This window comes from Ylistrum balloti, unplaced genomic scaffold (assembly GCF_031769215.1).
Source record: "Ylistrum balloti isolate Yb309-2 unplaced genomic scaffold, AGI_CSIRO_Ybal_v1 Utg370010, whole genome shotgun sequence".
NCBI classification, from domain to species: Eukaryota; Metazoa; Mollusca; class Bivalvia; order Pectinida; family Pectinidae; genus Ylistrum; species Ylistrum balloti.
In genome coordinates this window covers 1,761,739-1,786,006 of record NW_026782083.1, presented here as the reverse complement: position 1 = coordinate 1,786,006, position 24,268 = coordinate 1,761,739, and the positions used below count along the sequence as shown (strand labels likewise).

The following is a 24,268-nucleotide window of genomic DNA, read 5'->3' as shown; positions in this document are numbered from 1 at the left end:
CGCAGATTTGCGATAATCCACAAAATATTTGGAAGATTAAATAAATATCATATATGAATATAGGATGCTTACAAAAAAAATTGGGATATAGATTTGACGAAGAGATACCATGCCCAGGACGATTCGCTGTAAGGTCTATTCAACCGTTTGAGATCAGATGATTGCAATGAAGTACGTTTACAAACCTAAACCATACTCGTTACACGGCTGTCGGACAATCAGGATATGGTGACCGAACCCAGTATATATTTGTGGACTCATGAACTTCAGCAGTCGGATAGTTTCGGATCTAGTGCATTCTGGACAAGACAACGTCCGTATTATGGTATTATATGAATATACACGTGATGGTATGTGGACCTATATTGATTTATATGTGATGATATGATGACAAAGTGACAACCTAAATGTTCGATATTTGTATACAACAAGTATTGTCAACATTCTTTCGGTTTTTGCTGAGGAAAATCGGGATTCGGACTCCCATTTCTTGCAATGTCTGTGATAACTGAATCACTAGGAAAAGCAGTTTAATGTACGAGGGAAACCTGCCCTGCAATTTTATGTCGGGCATTGTAGTCGGCAAGGAGAATTGGAATATCACGTATCAAGGCAGGTGAGGACAAAATCAAACTTCACAATTTGTACGGATACACAACTAAATATCATGATAATGCAGACTAGATGTGCACACTGCAAAGCTTCAGTTTTCAGCTGATTAAGCACGTGTGAAAATCCTACAAAATATTACAAAAGAGCAAATACAGTGTTTAAATAAGAAGCATTTGACCTGCACAATGAAACCGAGTGAGGCTAGTATCATTAACAGCAGTCAACCGACTACCAAGGATGGACGGAAACAAGGAGTTCACACAGCCAAGATTCGAGTTAAGAAGATATACAGTGATCCATGTAGCTCATGCTGTACACAAGTAAGTTACAGTACTACATGCCGTGTTGTGATGTGCTGTACACAAGTAAGTTACAGTACTGCATGTCGTGTTGTGATGTCATGCTGTACACAAGTAAGTTACAGTACTGCATGTCGTGTTGTGATGTCGTGCTGTACACAAGTAAGTTACAGTACTACATGTCGTGTTGTGATGTCGTGCTGTACACAAGTAAGTTACAGTACTACATGCCGTGTTGTGATGTCGTGCTGTACACAAGTAAGTTACAGTACTACATGCCGTGTTGTGATGTCGTGCTGTACACAAGTAAGTTACAGTACTACATGTCGTGTTGTGATGTCGTGCTGTACACAATTAAGTTACAGTACTACATGTCGTGTTGTGATGTCGTGCTGTACACAAGTAAGTTACAGCACTACATGTCGTGTTGTGATGTCGTGCTGTACACAAGTAAGTTACAGCACTACATGCCGTGTTGTGATGTCGTGCTGTACACAAGTAAGTTACAGTACTACATGCCGTTTTGTGATGTCGTGCTGTACACAAGTAAGTTACAGTATTACATGCCGTGTTGTGATGTCGTGCTGTACACAAGTAAGTTACAGTATTACATGCCGTGTTGTGATGTCGTGCTGTACACAAGTAAGTTACAGCACTACATGTCGTGTTGTGATGTCGTGCTGTACACAAGTAAGTTACAGCACTACATGTCGTGTTGTGATGTCGTGCTGTACACAAGTAAGTCATGGGGCCATTGTAACACATTCGATAAAACTCGCACAAGATTTGAAATGTTGTACTTAGGTGGGTTGTCTTATTTGTGGTGTATCCAGGTGGGTTATCTTATTTGTGGTATACCCAGGTTGGTTGTCTTTGTTTTGTACCCAGGTGGGTTGTGTTGTTAGTGTTATACCTATGTGGGTTGTGTTGTTAGTGTTGTACCTATGTGGATTTTGTTGTTAGTGTTGTACCTATCAAAGATGAAACAGTTCGCGTTTGACCATGTAGTTTTACACACATCTGTCTTGTGTACATGCTGAGGATCTGCTTTCATCCACTAGCAAAATAGTTTGAAGAACTTGCATACTGTGAGAGTTACTGTTCTTGGATAATTTTTGTAAGCTGATAGTTTAAAACAATATGTCAGTGGTACAATGGAAAGATAAATCTTTGTTTACTACCTTACGTACGTGTCAGAGTCATTGACATTAGTCAACCAAATAATATCAACCCACTATTCATGAGCAGTCAGGTTTAAATACATTTTGATAATAACTGACATTACAAAATTTCTCCCGAGATTTGTTTTAATAAACTTACCGTAATGTAAACTTTCATGAAACTGGCGGCCATTTTTAAAATGCGCTCGAAACTGTAGTTCTGTCGTGAAATCATTCGATAGGAAAATAAGGTATGAAACGTTTTATTATTCTATAATAATATACCTGTACATTTTTTGTAAAGTTTGTTAAATGATCTATTGACACACATTTTATCAATCTTAACGATTATGATTTACATACATAAGAATTGTAAGATCTTCCAGCAGATTATTGGAATACCTAAGGGAACTAACTGTGCCACTTTTTGTTAGCTGAATGTTTTTTGTTTTCATATGAGGCTGCATTTATCGAAGAGCTTATCAAAACAGGTCACAAAGACCTTGCAAAGGAAATCAAGGACATGGCAGAATCTTCTTCAGTCGCAAATACCGATCTTTCCTACAACGAAGCCAACATGGACAGCCTTCCACTAAACTGTTTGATAAGCGTGATGATTTCAACTTCCTTATTGAGAATTTACCATTTCTAGATAGCAAGATCTCTGCATCCTCAACCTATGGTGTCAACCGATGCCAAAGTTGATTCAATATCCAAAGGCCTACTCCCATTTTCACCATTTCCATACAAGATGTTATTAACTGATTAACAAATTCGTAACAAGAAATGCAGGTTGATGAAAATCATAGGGAAGTTTTACTGTCATCATAGTAGTCTCATTGAGATGTTTGTTCTTTGTGTGATATGAAGCTGGATGTGTTTGATGCTCCTTAGTTCCGTTATTGTGTACCTTGATCCCATTTGAGAACTTAGCATTACTTACTCGGATTGATGACGACTAATTGCTAACCATCTCCGACATCAAAGCTAGGAGAGTTGTTATGCATGTTAATAAACTGGAATTGATATTTATGAAAAATAATGAACATACCTCCAAACGAAAGAAATATTTACCCTTATACTCCAGTACAAGGAGAATAAGATCAGGTGTTCCGGGAGAGTAATCAGGCTCAGCTTCATAGACGACACTCGCAATGTAAATCTTAGTCAATCCAAGTAAGTAAGCCCTTGAATATCGAATCAAATTCGACATGTAAAAACCATAGGTTGCAGGAATGTTGCCATCGATCAATGGAAAATTCACATAAGGGAACAGAACCTTTATCATCAACTTGGTGGTTGTCGGAAAAGATTGAGATAAGCGGCTGTTGTATAAAAGTGTGTACTCCTGTATAATTGATTTCCGATATTGAATATGATTTACAAGGTTTAATATAAAAAACATAAGATATTGAATATATTTTACAAGGTTTGATATATAAAACACGAGATATGGAATATATTTTACAAGGTCTGATATATAAAACACGAGATATGGAATATATTTTACAAGGTTTGATATATAAAACACTAGATATGGAATATAATTGACAAGGTTTGATATATAAAACACTAGATATGGAATATAACAAGGTTTGATATATAAAACACGAGATATGAAATATAATTTACAAGGTTTGCTATATAAAACACGAGATATTGAATATATTTTACAAGGTTTGATATATAAAACACTAGATATGGAATATAATTGACAATGTTTGATATATAAAACACGAGATATTGAATATATTTTACAAGGTTTGATATATAAAACACTAGATATGGAATATAATTTATCAGGTGTGATATATTAAACACTAGATATGTAATATATTTCACAAGGTTTGATATATAAAACACTAGATATGGAATATGATTGACAAGGTTTGATATATAAAACACTAGATATGGAATATAATTTACAAGGTTTGATATATAGAACACTAGATATGGAATATATTTTACAAGGTTTGATATATAAAACACTAGATATGAAATATAATTTACAAGGTTTGATATATAAAACACTAGATATGGAATATATTTTACAAGGTTTGATATATAAAACACGAGATATGGAATATGATTAACAAGGTTTGATATATAAAACACTAGATATGGAATATATTGACAAGGTTTGATATATAAAACACGAGATATGGAATATAATTTACAAGGTTTGATATATAAAACGCTAGATATATTTTACAAGAATATATTTTACAAGGTTTGATATATAAAACACAAGATATGGAATATAATTGACAATGTTTGATATATAAAACACTAGATATGGAATATGATTAACAAGGTTTTATATATAAAACACTAGATATGGAATATAATTTATAAGGTGTGATATATAAACACTAGATATGGAATATATTTTACAAGGTTTGATATATAAAACACTAGATATGGAATATATTTTACAAGGTTTGATATATAAAAAAATAGATATGGAATATAATTTATAAGGTTTGATATATAAAAGACGAGATATGGAATATAATTTATAAGGTTTGATATATAAAAAACTAGATATGGAATATAATTTACAGGTTTGATATATAAAACACAAGATATGGAATATAATTGATATATATAAAACACTAGATATGAAATATAATTTACAAGATTTGATATATAAAACACTAGATATGGAATATAATTTACAAGGTTTGATATATAAAACACTAGATATGGAATATAATTGACAATGTTTGATATATAAAACACGAGATATTGAATATATTTTACAAGGTTTGATATATAAAACACTAGATATGGAATATAATTTATCAGGTGTGATATATTAAACACTAGATATGTAATATATTTCACAAGGTTTGTTATATAAAACACTAGATATGGAATATGATTGACAAGGTTTGATATATAAAACACTAGATATGGAATATAATTTACAAGGTTTGATATATGAAACACTAGATATAGAATATATTTTACAAGGTTTGATATATAAAACACAGATATGGAATATAATTGACAAGGTTTGATATATAGAACACTAGATATGGAATATAATTGACAATGTTTGATATATAAAACACGAGATATTGAATATATTTTACAAGGTTTGATATATAAAAAAATAGATATGGAATATAATTTATAAGGTTTGATATATAAAAAGACGAGATATGGAATATAATTTATAAGGTTTGATATATAAAAAACTAGATATGGAATATAATTTACAAGTTTGATATATAAAACACAAGATATGGAATATAATTGCCAAGGTTTAATATATAAAACACTAGATATGGAATATGATTAACAAGGTTTGATATATAAAACACTAGATATTGAATATATTTTTCAAGGTTTGATATATAAAACACAAGATATGGAATATGATTGATAAGGTTTGATATATAAAACACTAGATATGAAATATACTTTACAAGGTTTGATATATAAAACACTAGATATGGAATATGATTGACAAGGTTTGATATATAGAACACAAGATATGAAATATAATTTAAAAGGTTTGATATATAAAACACTAGATATGGAATATATTTTACAAGGTTTGATATATAAAACACTAGATATGAATATAATTTACAAGGTTTGATATATAAAACACTAGATATGGAATATATTTTACAAGGTTTGATATATAAAACACGAGATATGAAATATAATTTACCAGGTTTGATATATAAAACACGAGATATTGAATATATTTTACAAGGTTTGATATATAAAACACTAGATATGGAATATAATTGACAATGTTTGATATATAAAACACGAGATATATTTTACAAGGATTGATATATCAAACACGAGAATATATTTTACAAGGTTTGATATATAAAACACTAGATATGGAATATAATTTATCAGGTGTGATATATTAAACACTAGATATGTAATATATTTCACAAGGTTTGATATATAAAACACTAGATATGGAATATGATTGACAAGGTTTGATATATAAAACACTAGATATTGAATATATTTTACAAGGTTTGATATATAAAACACTAGATATGGAATATGATTGACAAGGTTTGATATATATAAACACTAGATATGGAATATATTTTACAAGGTTTGATATATAAAACACATGATATGGAATATAATTGACAATGTTTGATATATAGAACACTAGATATGGAATATGATTAACAAGGTTTAATATATAAAACACAAGATATGGAATATAATTTATAAGGTTTGATATATAAAACACTAGATATGGAATATAATTTATCAGGTGTGATATATTAAACACTAGATATGTAATATATTTCACAAGGTTTGATATATAAAACACTAGATATGGAATATGATTGACAAGGTTTGATATATAAAACACTAGATATGGAATATAATTTACAAGGTTTGATATATAAACACTAGATATGGAATATATTTTACAAGGTTTGATATATAAAACACTAGATATAAATATAATTTACAAGGTTTGATATATAAAACACTAGATATGGAATATATTTTACAAGGTTTGATATATAAAACACTAGATATGGAATATATTTTACAAGGTTTGATATATAAAACACTAGATATGGAATATATTAACAAGGTTTGATATATAAAACACGAGATATGGAATATAATTTACAAGGTTTGATATATAAAACACTAGATATGGAATATATTTTACAATGTTTGATATATAAAACACTAGATATGGAATATGATTAACAAGGTTTTATATATAAAACGCTAGATATGGAATATAATTTATCAGGTGTGATATATTAAACACTAGATATGGAATATATTTTACAAGGTTTGATATATAAAACACTAGATATGGAATATATTTTACAAGGTTTGATATATAAAAAAATAGACATGGAATATAATTTATAAGGTTTGATATATAAAAGACGAGATATGGAATATAATTTATAAGGTGTGATATATTAAACACTAGATATGGAATATATTTTACAAGGTTTTATATATAAAACACGATATATAAAACACAAGAATATATATTTACAAGGTTTGATATATAAAACACTAGATATGGAATATGATTGACAAGGTTTGATATATAGAACACAAGATATGAAATATAATTTAAAAGGTTTGATATATAAAACACTAGATATGGAATATATTTTACAAGGTTTGATATATAAAACACTAGATATGAAATATAATTTACAAGGTTTGATATATAAAACACTAGATATGGAATATATTTTACAAGGTTTGATATATAAAACACGAGATATGAAATATAATTTACCAGGTTTGATATATAAAACACGAGATATTGAATATATTTTACAAGGTTTGATATATAAAATACTAGATATGGAATATAATTGACAATGTTTGATATATAAAACACGAGATATTGAATATATTTTACAAGGTTTGATATATAAAACACGAGATATGGAATATAATTTATCAGGTGTGATATATTAAACACTAGATATGTAATATATTTCACAAGGTTTGATATATAAAACACTAGATATGGAATATGATTGACAAGGTTTGATATATAAAACACTAGATATTGAATATATTTTACAAGGTTTGATATATAAAACACTAGATATGGAATATGATTGACAAGGTTTGATATATATAAACACTAGATATGGAATATATTTTACAAGGTTTGATATATAAAACACATGATATGGAATATAATTGACAATGTTTGATATATAGAACACTAGATATGGAATATGATTAACAAGGTTTTATATATAAAACACAAGATATGGAATATAATTTATAAGGTTTGATATATAAAACACTAGATATGAAATATAATTTACAAGGTTTGATATATAAAACACTAGATATGGAATATATTTTACAAGGTTTGATATATAAAACACGAGATATGGAATATGATTAACAAGGTTTGATATATAAAACACTAGATATTGAATATATTTTACAAGGTTTGATATATAAAACACTAGATATTGAATATATTTTACAAGGTTTGATATATAAAACACTAGATATGGAATATGATTGACAAGGTTTGATATATATAAACACTAGATATGGAATATATTTTACAAGGTTTGATATATAAAACACATGATATGGAATATAATTGACAATGTTTGATATATAGAACACTAGATATGGAATATGATTAACAAGGTTTAATATATAAAACACAAGATATGGAATATAATTTATAAGGTTTGATATATAAAACACTAGATATGGAATATAATTGACAAGGTTTAATATATAAAACACTAGATATGAAATATAATTTACAAGATTTGATATATAAAACACTAGATATGGAATATAATTTACAAGGTTTGATATATAAAACACTAGATATGGAATATAATTGACAATGTTTGATATATAAAACACGAGATATTGAATATATTTTACAAGGTTTGATATATAAAACACTAGATATGGAATATAATTTATCAGGTGTGATATATTAAACACTAGATATGTAATATATTTCACAAGGTTTGTTATATAAAACACTAGATATGGAATATGATTGACAAGGTTTGATATATAAAACACTAGATATGGAATATAATTTACAAGGTTTGATATATAAACACTAGAAATAGAATATATTTTACAAGGTTTGATATATTAAACACAGATATGGAATATAATTGACAAGGTTTGATATATAAAACACTAGATATGGAATATAATTGACAATGTTTGATATATAAAACACGAGATATTGAATATATTTTACAAGGTTTGATATATAAAAAAATAGATATGGAATATAATTTATAAGGTTTGATATAAAAAGACGAGATATGGAATATAATTTATAAGGTTTGATATATAAAAAACTAGATATGGAATATAATTTACAGGTTTGATATATAAAACACAAGATATGGAATATAATTGACAAGGTTTAATATATAAAACACTAGATTTGGAATATGATTAAGAAGGTTTGATAAATAAAACACTAGATATTGAATATATTTTACAAGGTTTGATATATAAAACACGATATATGGAATATACTTTACAAGGTTTGATATATAAAACGCTAGATACGGAATATATTTTACAAGGTTTGATATATAAAACACAAGATATTGAATATGATTGACAATGTTTGATATATAAAACAAGATTAACAAGGTTTTATATATAAAACGCTAGATATGGAATATAATTTATAAGGTGTGATATATTAAACACTAGATATGGAATATATTTTACAAGGTTTATATATATAAAACACTAGAAATTGAATATATTTTACAAGGTTTGATATACAAAACACTAGATATGGAATATGATTGACAAGGTTTGATATATAGAACACAAGATATGAAATATAATTTACAAGGTTTGATATATAAAACACTAGATATGGAATATATTTTACAAGGTTTGATATATAAAACACTAGATATGAAATATAATTTACAAGGTTTGATATATAAAACACTAGATATGGAATATATTTTACAAGGTTTGATATATAAAACACGAGATATGAAATATAATTTACAAGGTTTGATATATAAAACACGAGATATTGAATATATTTTACAAGGTTTGATATATAAAACACTAGATATGGAATATAATTGACAATGTTTGATATATGAAACACGAGATATTGAATATATTTTACAAGGTTTGATATATAAAACACTAGATATGGAATATAATTTATCAGGTGTGATATATTAAACACTAGATATGTAATATATTTCACAAGGTTTGATATATAAAACACTAGATATGGATATATGATATGAATATATATTTACAAGGTTTGATATATAAAACACTAGATATGGAATATATTTTACAAGGTTTGATATATAAAACACTAGATATGGAATATATTTTACAAGGTTTGATATATAAAACACATGATATGGAATATAATTGACAATGTTTGATATATAGAACACTAGATATGGAATATGATTAACAAGGTTTGATATATAAAACACAAGATATGGAATATAATTTATAAGGTTTGATATATAAAACACTAGATATGGAATATATTTTATCAGGTGTGATATATTAAACACTAGATATGTAATATATTTCACAAGGTTTGATATATAAAACACTAGATATGGAATATATTGACAAGGTTTGATATATAAAACACTAGATATGGAATATAATTTACAAGGTTTGATATATAAAACACTAGATATGGAATATATTTTACAAGGTTTGATATATAAAACACTAGATATGAAATATAATTTACAAGGTTTGATATATAAAACACTAGATATGGAATATATTTTACAAGGTTTGATATATAAAACACTAGATATGGAATATATTTTACAAGGTTTGATATATAAAACACTAGATATGGAATATGATTAACAAGGTTTGATATATAAAACACGAGATATGGAATATAATTTACAAGGTTTGATATATAAAACACTAGATATGGAATATATTTTACAAGGTTTGATATATAAAACACAAGATATGGAATATAATTGACAATGTTTGATATATAAAACACTAGATATGGAATATGATTAACAAGGTTTTATATATAAAACGCTAGATATGGAATATAATTTATCAGGTGTGATATATTAAACACTAGATATGGAATATATTTTACAAGGTTTGATATATAAAACACTAGATATGGAATATATTTTACAAGGTTTGATATATAAAAAAATAGATATGGAATATAATTTATAAGGTTTGATATATAAAAGACTAGATATGGAATATAATTTATAAGGTGTGATATATTAAACACTAGATATGGAATATATTTTACAAGGTTTTATATATAAAACACGAGATATTGAATATATTTTACAAGGTTTGATATATAAAACACTAGATATGGAATATGATTGACAAGGTTTGATATATAGAACACAAGATATGAAATATAATTTAAAAGGTTTGATATATAAAACACTAGATATGGAATATATTTTACAAGGTTTGATATATAAAACACTAGATATGGAATATATTTTACAAGGTTTGATATATAAAACACGAGATATGAAATATAATTTACCAGGTTTGATATATAAAACACGAGATATTGAATATATATTTACAAGGTTTGATATATAAAACACTAGATATGGAATATAATTGACAATGTTTGATATATAAAACACGAGATATTGAATATATTTTACAAGGTTTGATATATAAAACACGAGATATGGAATATAATTTATATATAAAACAGGTGTGATATATTAAACACTAGATATGTAATATATTTCACAAGGTTTGATATATAAAACACTAGATATGGAATATAATTGACAAGGTTTGATATATAAAACACGAGATATTGAATATATTTTACAAGGTTTGATATATAAAACACTAGATATGGAATATGATTGACAAGGTTTGATATATATAAACACAAGATATGGAATATGATTGACAAGGTTTGATATATAAAACACAGATATGGAATATAATTGACAAGGTTTGATATATAAAACGCTAGATATGGAATATGATTGACAAGGTTTGATATATAAAACACTAGATATGGAATATAATTTATAAGGTTTGATATATAAAACACTAGATATGAAATATAATTTACAAGGTTTGATATATAAAACACTAGATATTGAATATAATTTATAAGGTTTGGTATATAAAACACTAGATATGGAATATAATTTACAAGGTTTTATATATAAAACACTAGATATGGAATATATTTTACAAGGTTTTATATATAAAACACGAGATATGGAATATGATTGACCAGGTTTGATATATAAAACACTCGAAATTGAATATATTTCACAAGGCTTTTCATTTCCAGTTTCTTTATTAGCTGAAGTTTTCACAACTTATATCTTTTGATATAGTATTCTTTTACCTCATGTTATACATTTTCATGTATCTGAGGATCCAATAAACATGAAACTTGAAACTTGGTACTCGTCTCCGATTCTCATAATACACATAGTCTGTTATTTCTATCAATATTTGACAATTGACATTCTCAGTTTTGCAATTAGCTTCAAATATTTTATATTCTCAGATTTTTTTCAAATATTTTTGTAATGAGAATGTGTCTTCAATGTGTTGATACAGGTAACCTTCAGAAAAAAATTAATTTTGTCCAAACATTCTTGTTGAAACATATCGATAAGTCGAGATTTAAACAAGTTACCGTATGTATCATCAACTTTGTACATGTAATTTTGTGTCGTAATTTCATTATCCGGGAGTCGTTACTTTCTATGATATCCTCATAACATCCTTTTGGAATACAATTATCAGTTTTACGCAACTCGGACCAATATCTAAATGTTCTCTTTTTATATGTATGGACAACAGTATTCTGCCTAATTCAAAATACAGAATACATTTGTTGTAGACTCTCCGAAATTATAAACATTTTTTAAAGAATTCCATTTGTATTTTTTCAACATCATTAGTTTTATGGGATTCCCCGAATTTCACTTCCATAAAATAAAACACTATTGACATAAGTACTAAAGACTAACAAACAAGTTTCAACACTGAACAATTTCTTCATACGTTTCTCAATGAAATTAGTCCTGTGCGGACATATTACGCAATTTTCTTTGGACTAAAGTCTTAAGAACTAACTTAACTAAAGTATTAAGAACTAACTCAACTAAAGTCTTAAGAAATGACTCATTTTAAGTCTTAAGAACTAACAACCGGGCGATATTGAGTGACTCGTTTCAAGCTGTACCACAGACGCATGTGCTAGAATATTGCATCCGTCACATGTAAACAGGTGACGACTTACTCAACTAAAGTCTTAAGAACTGACTCAACTAAAGTCTTAAGAAGCGACTCAGCTAAATTCTTAAGAACTAACGACCGGGCGATAGTTGGTGACTCGTTACTAGCTTTACCACAGACACATGTGCTAGAATATTACATAATTTAACATGTATAGAGGTGACGACGTACTCAACAAAAGTTTTAAGAACTGACTCAACTAAAGTCTTAAAAATGAACTTAACTAAAGCCTTAAGAACTAACAACCGGGCGGTAGTGGGTAGCTAGCTTTACCACAGCTATATGTAGTCACATCAAAGGACGACAGCGATAACACCCTTTACATCAATAATTATAAATTTAATCTATAAATATGATAATATACAGCTCTATGTATATATGATTAGCACAGAAATCTTACAATTTGCATTCATATCAAAAAAAGCTGATAAGAGAATGCAAGATATCATAAAATAAAAAGTGATTATATACATCTTTTGATCCCAATTAAGCAACATGTAAGCTACATACTAAAGATTTAATCAAGCGTCGTCATGAAAATTGTAAGTCATTCTACGATAATGGTACTAGGATTTAGAATGAGAAATTCTAGTTAGTGTGTTAATTAAAGTCGACTGAAATCAATGTAGAGAAGAGAGGTTGTGATAACTCCTCAGCGAAAACCTTTCCATTTGTTTATCAAGTGTTGAAGTTCTTTCAAAACATGTCTGTAAGTCAAACTAGAAAAAATCGTATTTATACAAGTCGAGAAACACACTGCCATCTGAAACAGAATATCCTTTACGTGTTAGACTATACATTAATCCTACTGATACATGACATTCCGCCTGTTTAAAGAACCGAATCTTTATCTTAATATCGATATTTCCCCGTCTTCTTTGTCTACTTTTCCCCCAATAAATGACACAAGGAAGAAAATAAATGCGCCGTATCCTTATGTAATGTTCTTAAAACTGAAAGAAGAATAAGGTAGACCGCACACGGTTGTCACAAGATTACAGGTTTGTTTGTGCACTCATGTATACTAATGTGTGTGATTACAGATCTACATAAAATAACATCATGCTAGGGTATGGTAGACGGTAACACACATACAAGCATTCAATACAATATAACACTCGTCTTACAACACAACCAATACAATATTACACTCATCGTACAAAGCGATCAATACAATGTTACACTCATCGTACACTACAATCAATACAATATTACATTCATCGTAAAATACATCAATACAATATTACACTCATCGTACAATACAATGTTACACTCATCGTACAATACTTCAATACAATATTACACTCATCGTACAATACAATATTACACTCATCGTACAATACAATATTACACTCATCGTACAATACATCAATACAATGTTACACTCATCGTACAATACAATATTACACTCATCGTACAATTCAATACATTGTTACACTCATCGTACAATACATCATTACAATATTACACTCATCGTACAATACAATATTACACTCATCGTACAATACAATATTACACTCATCGTATAATACATCAATACAATGTTACACTCATCGTACAATACAATATTACACTCATCGTACAATACATCAATACATTGTTACACTCATCGTACAATACATCATTACAATATTACACTCATCGTACAATACAATATTACACTCATCGTACAATACAATATTACACTCATCGTACAATACATCAATACATTGTTACACTCATCGTACAATACATTAATACATTGTTACACTCATCGTACAATACAATATTGCACTCATCGTACAATACATCAATACAATATTACACTCATTGTACAATACAATGTTACACTCATCATACAATACAATATTACACTCATCGTACAATAGATCAATACATTGTTACACTCATCGTACAATACATTAATACATTGTTACACTCATCGTACAATACAATATTGCACTCATCGTACAATACATCAATACAATATTACACTCATTGTACAATACAATGTTACACTCATCATACAATACAATATTACACTCATCGTACAATACATCAATACATTGTTACACTCATCGTATAATACAATATTGCACTCATCGTACCATACATCAATACAATATTGCACTCATCGTACAATACATCAATACAATATTACACTCATCGTACACTATAATGTTACACTCATCGTACAATACATCAATACAATGTTACACTGATCGTACAATACAATGTTACACTCATCGTACAATACAATATTGCACTCATCGTGCAATACATCAATACAATATTACACTCATCATACAATACAATGCTACACTCATCGTACAATACAATAATACACTCATCGTACATTACATCAATACAATATAACACTCATCGTACACTAAAATCAATATAATATGACACTCATCGTACAATACATCAATACAATATTACACTCATCGTACAATACAATGTTACACTCATCGCACAATACAATGTTATACTCATCGTACAATACATCAATACAATGTTACACTCATCGTACAATACAATGTTACACTGATCGTACAATACATCAATACAATGTTACATTCATCGTACAATACAATGTTACACTCATCGTACAATACATCAATACAATGTTACACTCATCGTGCAATACATCAATACAATATTACACTCATCGTAAAATACAATATTACACTCATCGTACAATACATCAATACAATATTACACTCATCGTAAAATACAATATTACATTCATCGTACAATACATCAATACAATATTACACTCATCGTACACTACAATCAATATAATATGACACTCATCGTACAATACATCAGTATATGTTACACTCATCGTACAATACAATCTTACAATCATCATACAATACAATCAATACAATATTACACTCGTCTTACAATACAATGTTACACTCATCGTACAATACAATCTTACAATCATCGTACAATACATCAATACAATATTACACTCATCGTACAATACATCAATACAATATTACACTCATCTTACATTATATTAATACAATATAACACTCATCGTACACTACAATGTTACACTCATCGCACAATACAATGTTACACTCATCGTACAATACATCAATACAATATTACACTGATCTTACATTATATCAATACAATATAACACTCATCGTACACTACAATGTTACACTTATCGCACAATACAATGTTACACTCATCGTACAATACATCAAAACAATGTTACACTTATCGTGCAATACAATGTTACACTCATCGTACAATACATCAATACAATGTTACACTTATCGTACAATAAATCAATACATTGTTACATTCATCGTACTATACAATGTTACACTCATCGTACAATACATCAATACAATGTTACACTCATCGTACAATACAATATTGTACTCATCGTACAATAAATCAATACATTGTTACATTCATCGTACTATACAATGTTACACTCATCGTACAATACATCAATACAATGTTACACTCATCGTACAATACAATATTGTACTCATCGTACAATAAATCAATACAATGTTACACTCATCGTACAATACATCAATACAATGTTACACTTATCGTACAATAAATCAATACAATGTTACACTCATCGTACAAGACAATGTTACACTCATCGTACAATACATCAATACATTGTTACACTCATCAATCACTACAATATTGCACTCATCGTAAAATACATCAATACAATGTTACATTCATCGTACAATACAATATTATACTCATCGTACACTATAATGTTACACTCATCGTACAATACATCAATACAATGTTACACTGATCGTACAATACAATGTTACACTCATCGTACAATACATCAATACAATGTTACACTCATCGTACAATACATCAATACAATGTTACACTGATCGTACAATACAATGTTACACTCATCGTACAATACATCAATACAATGTTACACTTATTGTACAATACAATCAATACAATAGTACACTCATCGTACAATACAATATTGCACTTATCGTACAATACATCAATACAATATTACACTCATCGTACAATACAATGTTACACTAATCGTACAATACAATGTTACACTCATCGTACAATACATCAATACAATGTTACACTTATTGTACAATACAATCAATACAATAGTACACTCATCGTACAATACAATATTGCACTTATCGTACAATACATCAATACAATATTACACTCATCGTACAATACATCAATACAATGTTACACTCATCGTACAATACATCAATACAATGTTACACTCATCAGACAATACATCAATACAATGTTACACTCATCGGACAATACATCAATACATTGTTACACTCATCGTACAATACATCAATACAATGTTACACTTATTGTACAATACAATCAATACAATAGTACAGTCATCGTACAATACAATATTGCACTTATCGTACAATACATCAATACAATATTACACTCATCGTACAATACATCAATACAATGTTACACTCATCGGACAATACATCAATACATTGTTACACTCATCAATCACTACAATATTGCACTCATCGTAAAATACATCAATACAATGTTACACTCATCGTACAATACATCAATACAATATTACATTCATCGTACAATACAATATTGCACTCATCGTACAATACAATGTTACACTCATCGTACAATACAATATTGCACTCATCGTACAATACATCAATACAATATTACACTCATCGTACAATACAATATTGCACTCATCGTACAATACATCAATACAATGTTACACTCATCGTACAATACATCAATACATTATTACACTCATCGTACAATACAATATTGCACTCATCGTACAATACAATATTACACTCATCGTACAATACATCAATACAATATTACACTCATCGTACAATACATCAATACAATGTTACACTCATCGTACAATACATCAATACATTATTACACTCATCGTACAATACAATATTGCACTCATCGTACAATACATCAATACAATATTGCACTCATCGTACAATACATCAATACAATATTGCACTCATCGTACAATACATCAATACAATGTTACACTCATCGTACAATACATCAATACATTATTACACTCATCGTACAATACAATATTGCACTCATCGTACAATACATCAATACAATGTTACACTTATCGTACAATACATTAATACATTGTTACACTCATCATCAAATACAATATTACACTCATCGTACAATACAATATTACACTCATCGTACAATACATCAATACATTGTTACACTCATCGTACAATACAATATTACACTCATCGTACAATACATCAATACATTGTTACACTCATCGTACAATACAATATTGCACTCATCGTACAATACATCAATAAAATATTACATTCATCGTACATTAAAACTAATACATTATTACACTCATCGTACAATACACCAGTACAATGTTACACTCATCGTACACTATAATCAATACAATATTACACTCATCGTACAATACATCAATACAATATTACACTCATTGTATACTACAACCAATACACGTTCGGGTAATGCAGTGTATCTTTTCTCTCCAAAGTTTCCTAAACGATAAATGAGTTGTTTCCCATTTGTTTTTCACATTACTTAACCCTACGTAAAAGGTTATTCTGCGTCCTTTATATCTAAACTTAATGTACAACAATGAAAATCATCTGAGTGGCGACTGTTGAACCGTGAAACCCAACTACTCGGCAGTTTTCATTCACCCGGAACGACCGCTAAGAAGACATTGTGGGATTTTCTCATCGAGAGAGAAACAGATAACCACCTCTTCCGTGACACCAGGAGTCATTACAATGTCAAACAATAGTTTCCTTCGCTTTATTATGTATGTTAATTAATTAGAATCAATAATCCAGAGTGATATACTACAAACCTATACATCAGCGGTTCTGACTATTTATCAATGATTTATTTTGGCCAGTGAAAGTTGGTGTGAAAATTTAGACCACTGGTGGTCAAACTAACGGTATCGTTATATTATAAGTGGACTTTGGTCTAAAAATCAGCCAGACAATAACTGGTAAAATTGTATCAATTTTTAATTAGAAGGGTTATCGTTCAGCACGCACGGTGATAGGCATAGACCTCGAGTTCTAATGGCAAACATTGTATATCGATCTCTTGTCTTTTACACAGTATATGTACTCGAGTGCGGCCTGTTGTCGAGTTTCAGTTGTGTACACGTGCTCATGATAGGGTAGTCGTGCTTTCTTCTCCATATATACCTGTGTAGGTCACACCTGTGTGTCCAAATTTTGTTGTACGGAATAAGTGGTGGAAGGAGGTAACGACTGTGTAGTGGTGTTTTTGTGTACTTAATTAATAACTCATTAAGGTAGGTACAAAATCTGGTTTTAGAATGACTGTCACCTAAATAATTTTAACGAGTAATTAGCTGTTGAGGCAATCGTCACGGTTGACATACTATAACGAGTTCAACAGCATTAGCGATATTTCGATTGAGCTTTAATAGAAAGGAATTCAGCTATTCGATTTGTGTTTGTGTAGTATATGCGTGTGTGTATTTACAATGCAAAGTTTACTGCTTGAATTATCCATCAAACCAATTTTTACTTCCGTCTTTTTAAGTCGGGTGTAGTATATGCATAAACATACCTAGCACGCTTTACGTTAAATTGAGTGGACTAAACTGTTATACAGAAGATAATTACACGGCCCATGTCGGTAAGACAGTTTCGTTTTTGTCAGTCAAGTCCTGAACCATAGTGATTCAGTTTGTACGGGTGTGTGGAGTAAGTCACGTCGGTTTTGTGTCACAGACAAAAGAGAGTATATGGAGCCTTTTGTCATTTCCCGTCCTAACCTCGTCTACATGTGCTTGATAGGCATCAAGTTACTACATTTTTATAGAAGGTTGGCTGTTTCCTTCCTCATACGTTTTCATATACAGAGAAATATGCATGTTTTTGTAGTAGCCCGACGTTTAAGTAAGGTTTATATGGAGATCTGGTTAAATCTGTTGTAACTGTTAGCTGTATATAATGTTGATTGTGATAGAAGACGTCTACAAACACAGGGTATTCTCATGACGTCTAAACACTACAGTTTATTTTTATTATGCTATTACTGAAACACTAGTTGTAAATCACACATACATCGCGCCAGGATAGAAGGTTTATAGACAAGTCCCGACATTTACGTGTTACGTTTAAATCCTACATATTTGTCGGTACAAATCAGACTTAGGTTAAACCTGGTCTAGATACAATTACTGCGTTCTTGTACTTACAATTACATGTGTCAATATTAGATCATCGACATTCAGGCTATTGATAACTTTACCATTAAAACCAGTTGTAAACCTATATGTTCACGTAACGTTGTAAACATAAACACGCGCACATACAAATGGTGTGATATAATGTTTTTATAAGTGAGTAAATTATTCGCCCTTTGTATGTGCAAGTTTGGAAAAGAAGACCTCAGCGTACCATATCCGTGTCGTTGGCGAAATTTGTGGAACTAAAATACTCGCCATTTTGTTGAAATTAAGAATTAATTGTGTTGTAACCAATGTGTCTACCAAAATGCTTGAATAGCACTCATCGTATAAGTACATTTCATGTTTACGTGTACAGGGCGAACAGTTGTATATAAATTGATTATTGATGGTGCATTCTACGTATATATGTGATGTATACAGACATAATGCACTCTACTGTTATAGGTATTTATGGTATACAATGCCTTCTCTAAGTTAACAGATAAAACTGTATATATATATGACAATAACGTATGTCTGAAATACGCATATTATCAATGAAGTGAATGTAACATATGCTTGTCAGTTCTCAAAGTAAACTTTTGTATTGGATAATACCTAAATTCATTATTCTCTAAAGAAATTCGATAACCCGATGGACCATTTCATCAAAAAAGGTTATATAGACACAGGGAGACGTGCTTTAATCTTTATGTCCTCTATTTAAAGTTACTTCTAAATGGTAGCTACGGCATAAACACGTCAGCAGTTAAATGCTCATAGCATCAGCTACAAGCATGAGTATCGCCTTTGTCTTCAATGAAGTGGATAGATTCAGGTTGATTTCAGTAGAAGCTATAGAAAAAAATGTCGAAGTTGTATTATCGGTAGTGTGGTCCTAATTACCACTCAGCCACATTATCTCTTCAAAGTTGAAACCGCAACTCATCAATACTACCAATTATGTGCATACTCTAGAAATCAATTAAATTACAATGTTGATTTCATAGTTTCATCATAATGTGATGTATGTGTACTACGTAATAGGCGCGTAATCTGGATACATGTATATATTAAAATATAACTACAAAGGTGACGTCATAGTCTCATTATAATAAATTGTATCTTTAATAGGTATATGCGTATACACAAAAAAGTACAATGTTGATTTTATAGTCTCGTTACATATGTATGATGTAGTGTTTCTATACTATGTACTATGAGTGCACTCTTGATACATTTTACTAAAATTTGATTTTATCGTCTCGTTACAAGAATTGTTTACGGAGACTATTGCGAACTACTAGGCTGATACTTTGTATTGTCTATTATGTAATCATGTATTTAGGTCCTGAATGTTTTGTATAACACGTTATATTTCTTTTGTATTCTTCACATTTTGAAGGCAATAGAGAGGATAGTGATAATACAATGCATTGCCAACCTGTCGATCAGAATTTGGTTTGAAACGGCGAGGAAAGGTGACAATGAGAAAAGTAGGATCTTCCTCTTCTTCACGATTACCGTAGATTTGAGCGATTTCTGTCTCTTGGCTTGGTAGGGGCAAGTGTGAGGGAAAAATATATCTATAATTATAACTAATAAACAAAGGTCAATAACTAATTAATGTGTTATATCGGGGAAGGGGGCGTTATTCCGTGTCTCACGGATCTATACTTATTGAACACAGAGAAGATAAATACTGGGCTCTATAATTGATTCGTGGGATAGTGAAAGGTGTCATTCTCTTGTGTGTCTTGTCTCCGTCATTAGTCGTACGAGATAGTGCTCCGTTTGATGTCCATTGTTTTATCAATGCTACGTTGATTGGCCAGTTTTGGAGGTTTGGTCATCTTTATACTGAAGGTCCAGTGAGGGCATTACTTGTATGCAAGTGTTGCTATATATAACTGTATTACAGCCTGAGAGGGGATGGGTGTATAAAAGTATGTACCTATATTTGTGTTGTGTATAAATAATTTGTTTTATTTCAGACTGGGAAGTGTGTAAACTATGCGTGCGACATGGCCTGGTGTCGGGTGAGAAGACCTGTCCGTAAACAAGTGCTGTACACTGGAATCTTACTAGTGACAACAAGTGTTGTCATTCAACTTCTAAATTATTCAAACGTCAGCATCCATGAAAACCTCCAGGGGATAAGGAAAGGTAAGCAATTAAAATTTACATTAACAGCGACCTGATTTGAAGTGGATTTTAAGTCAAACGAAATCTTGTGATGAATATTTTTTTCTACAGTGATATCTCCATGGGGTTTTATTTCTGACTTTATCTGATTGTACTGAAATGTCATACATGTCTCGGAGGCTGTATCTCCTGTAAAAGGTCTTTTACGAAACTACTAGCGAAACAAAGTCACTACTATAATAAATAGTCATCATTCTTCGAATAACGACTCTTAAACGTTCACAGACATTACCTTCTGTAAGACTATGTGTTTTTTACCTTTTGGTACCAAATTAACGTCAATTTCGCATCATTGTTCCGTGGAGTGTCATGAAACGTATAAATATGAGTGCCGTAACATTGTATCTGATGTCAGTTTCTACCCCCTGAGATCAAAAGAGGGTTGCCGTTATTGTCAATATTGTACCTCATAGTCGTTTCAATTCGGTTTTGATGCTAATGTCAGAAGATGCTGAAGCTCTGAGATTTTACAATGTCAAATTTATCGTTCATGGAGGAAAATATTGGTCAGTTACTTTTTTGATAAATGATAATGCTATGTTACTGGAAACTATAATAGCTCTTAAAACAAGGATGGTAATTAAATATGCCACTCCCATCAATGGAATGCATCAAAGATAGGTAGGCTGGTTGGGTACATTGATTACACCTGGTGCAGATGCAACATATGTCTGAGTGTTTGAACTTGGTCCTACAATCGATACATGTACCGGAAGAAAAGTCTGAATTCTTCTGTATCAGCATAACACTGAGTTCGAGCATCGCCTCCGTTAACTTACAAGCATGGCTCATGTCTAACATGACAATCGGTATAACATAATTATCGGTATAACATGACTATCGGTATAATATGACTCTGTATAACATGTCTATCGGTATAACATGTCTATCGGTATAACATGTCTATCGGTATAACATGACTCGGTATAACATGACTATCGGTATAACATGTCTATCGGTATAATGTGACTATCGGTATAACATGTCTATCGGTATAACATGTCTATCGGTATAACATGGCTATCGGTATAACATGTCTATCGGTATAACATGTCTATCGGTATAACATGGCTATCGGTATAACATGACTCGGTATAACATGACTCGGTATAACGGTATAACATGACTCGGTATAACATGTCTATCGGTATAACATGTCTATCGGTATAACATGACTATCGGTATAACATGTCTATCGGTATAACATGTCTATCGGTATAACATGTCTATCGGTATAACATGACTATCGGTATAACATGACTATCGGTATAACATGTCTATCGGTATAACATGACTCGGTATAATGTGACTATCGGTATAACATGTCTATCGGTATAACATGACTATCGGTAAAACATGGCTAACGGTATAACATCGGTATAACATGGCTATCGGTATAACACGTCTATCGGTATAACGTGGCTATCGGTATAACATGACTATCGGTATAACATGACTATCGGTATAACATGACTGGTATAACGTGGCTATCGGTATAATGTCTATCGGTATAACATGGCTATCGGTATAACATGGCTATCGGTATAACATGTCTATCGGTATAACATGACTATCGGTATAACATGACTCGGTATAACATGACTCGGTATAACGTGGCTATCGGTATAATGTGACTCGGTATAACATGTCTATCGGTATAACGTGGCTATCGGTATAACATGACTCGGTATAACATGACTATCGGTATAACATGACTATCGGTATAACATGACTATCGGTATAACATGTCTATCGGTATAACATGACTCGGTATAACATGTCTATCGGTATAACATGACTCGGTATAACATGACTATCGGTATAACATGACTATCGGTATAACATGACTATCGGTATAACATGACTATCGGTATAACATGACTCGGTATAACATGACTATCGGTATAACATGACCATCGGTATAACTTGGCTATCGGTATAACATGTCTATCGGTATAACGCGA

General features: G+C 30.0%; 1 protein-coding gene across 1 annotated transcript in view; it reads left to right on the top strand.

Moving 5' to 3' along the window:
• Nucleotides 1-797: 797 nt before the first annotated feature.
• Nucleotides 798-24,268, top strand: part of LOC132548468 (alpha-1,6-mannosyl-glycoprotein 4-beta-N-acetylglucosaminyltransferase-like) — a 46,139-nt gene continuing 22,668 nt past the window's right edge. The window contains exons 1-2 of the mRNA XM_060212340.1: nucleotides 798-932; nucleotides 22,094-22,265. Of these exons, the coding sequence (XP_060068323.1) occupies nucleotides 798-932; nucleotides 22,094-22,265 (307 nt within the window). The remainder of the gene's footprint in view (nucleotides 933-22,093; nucleotides 22,266-24,268) is intronic.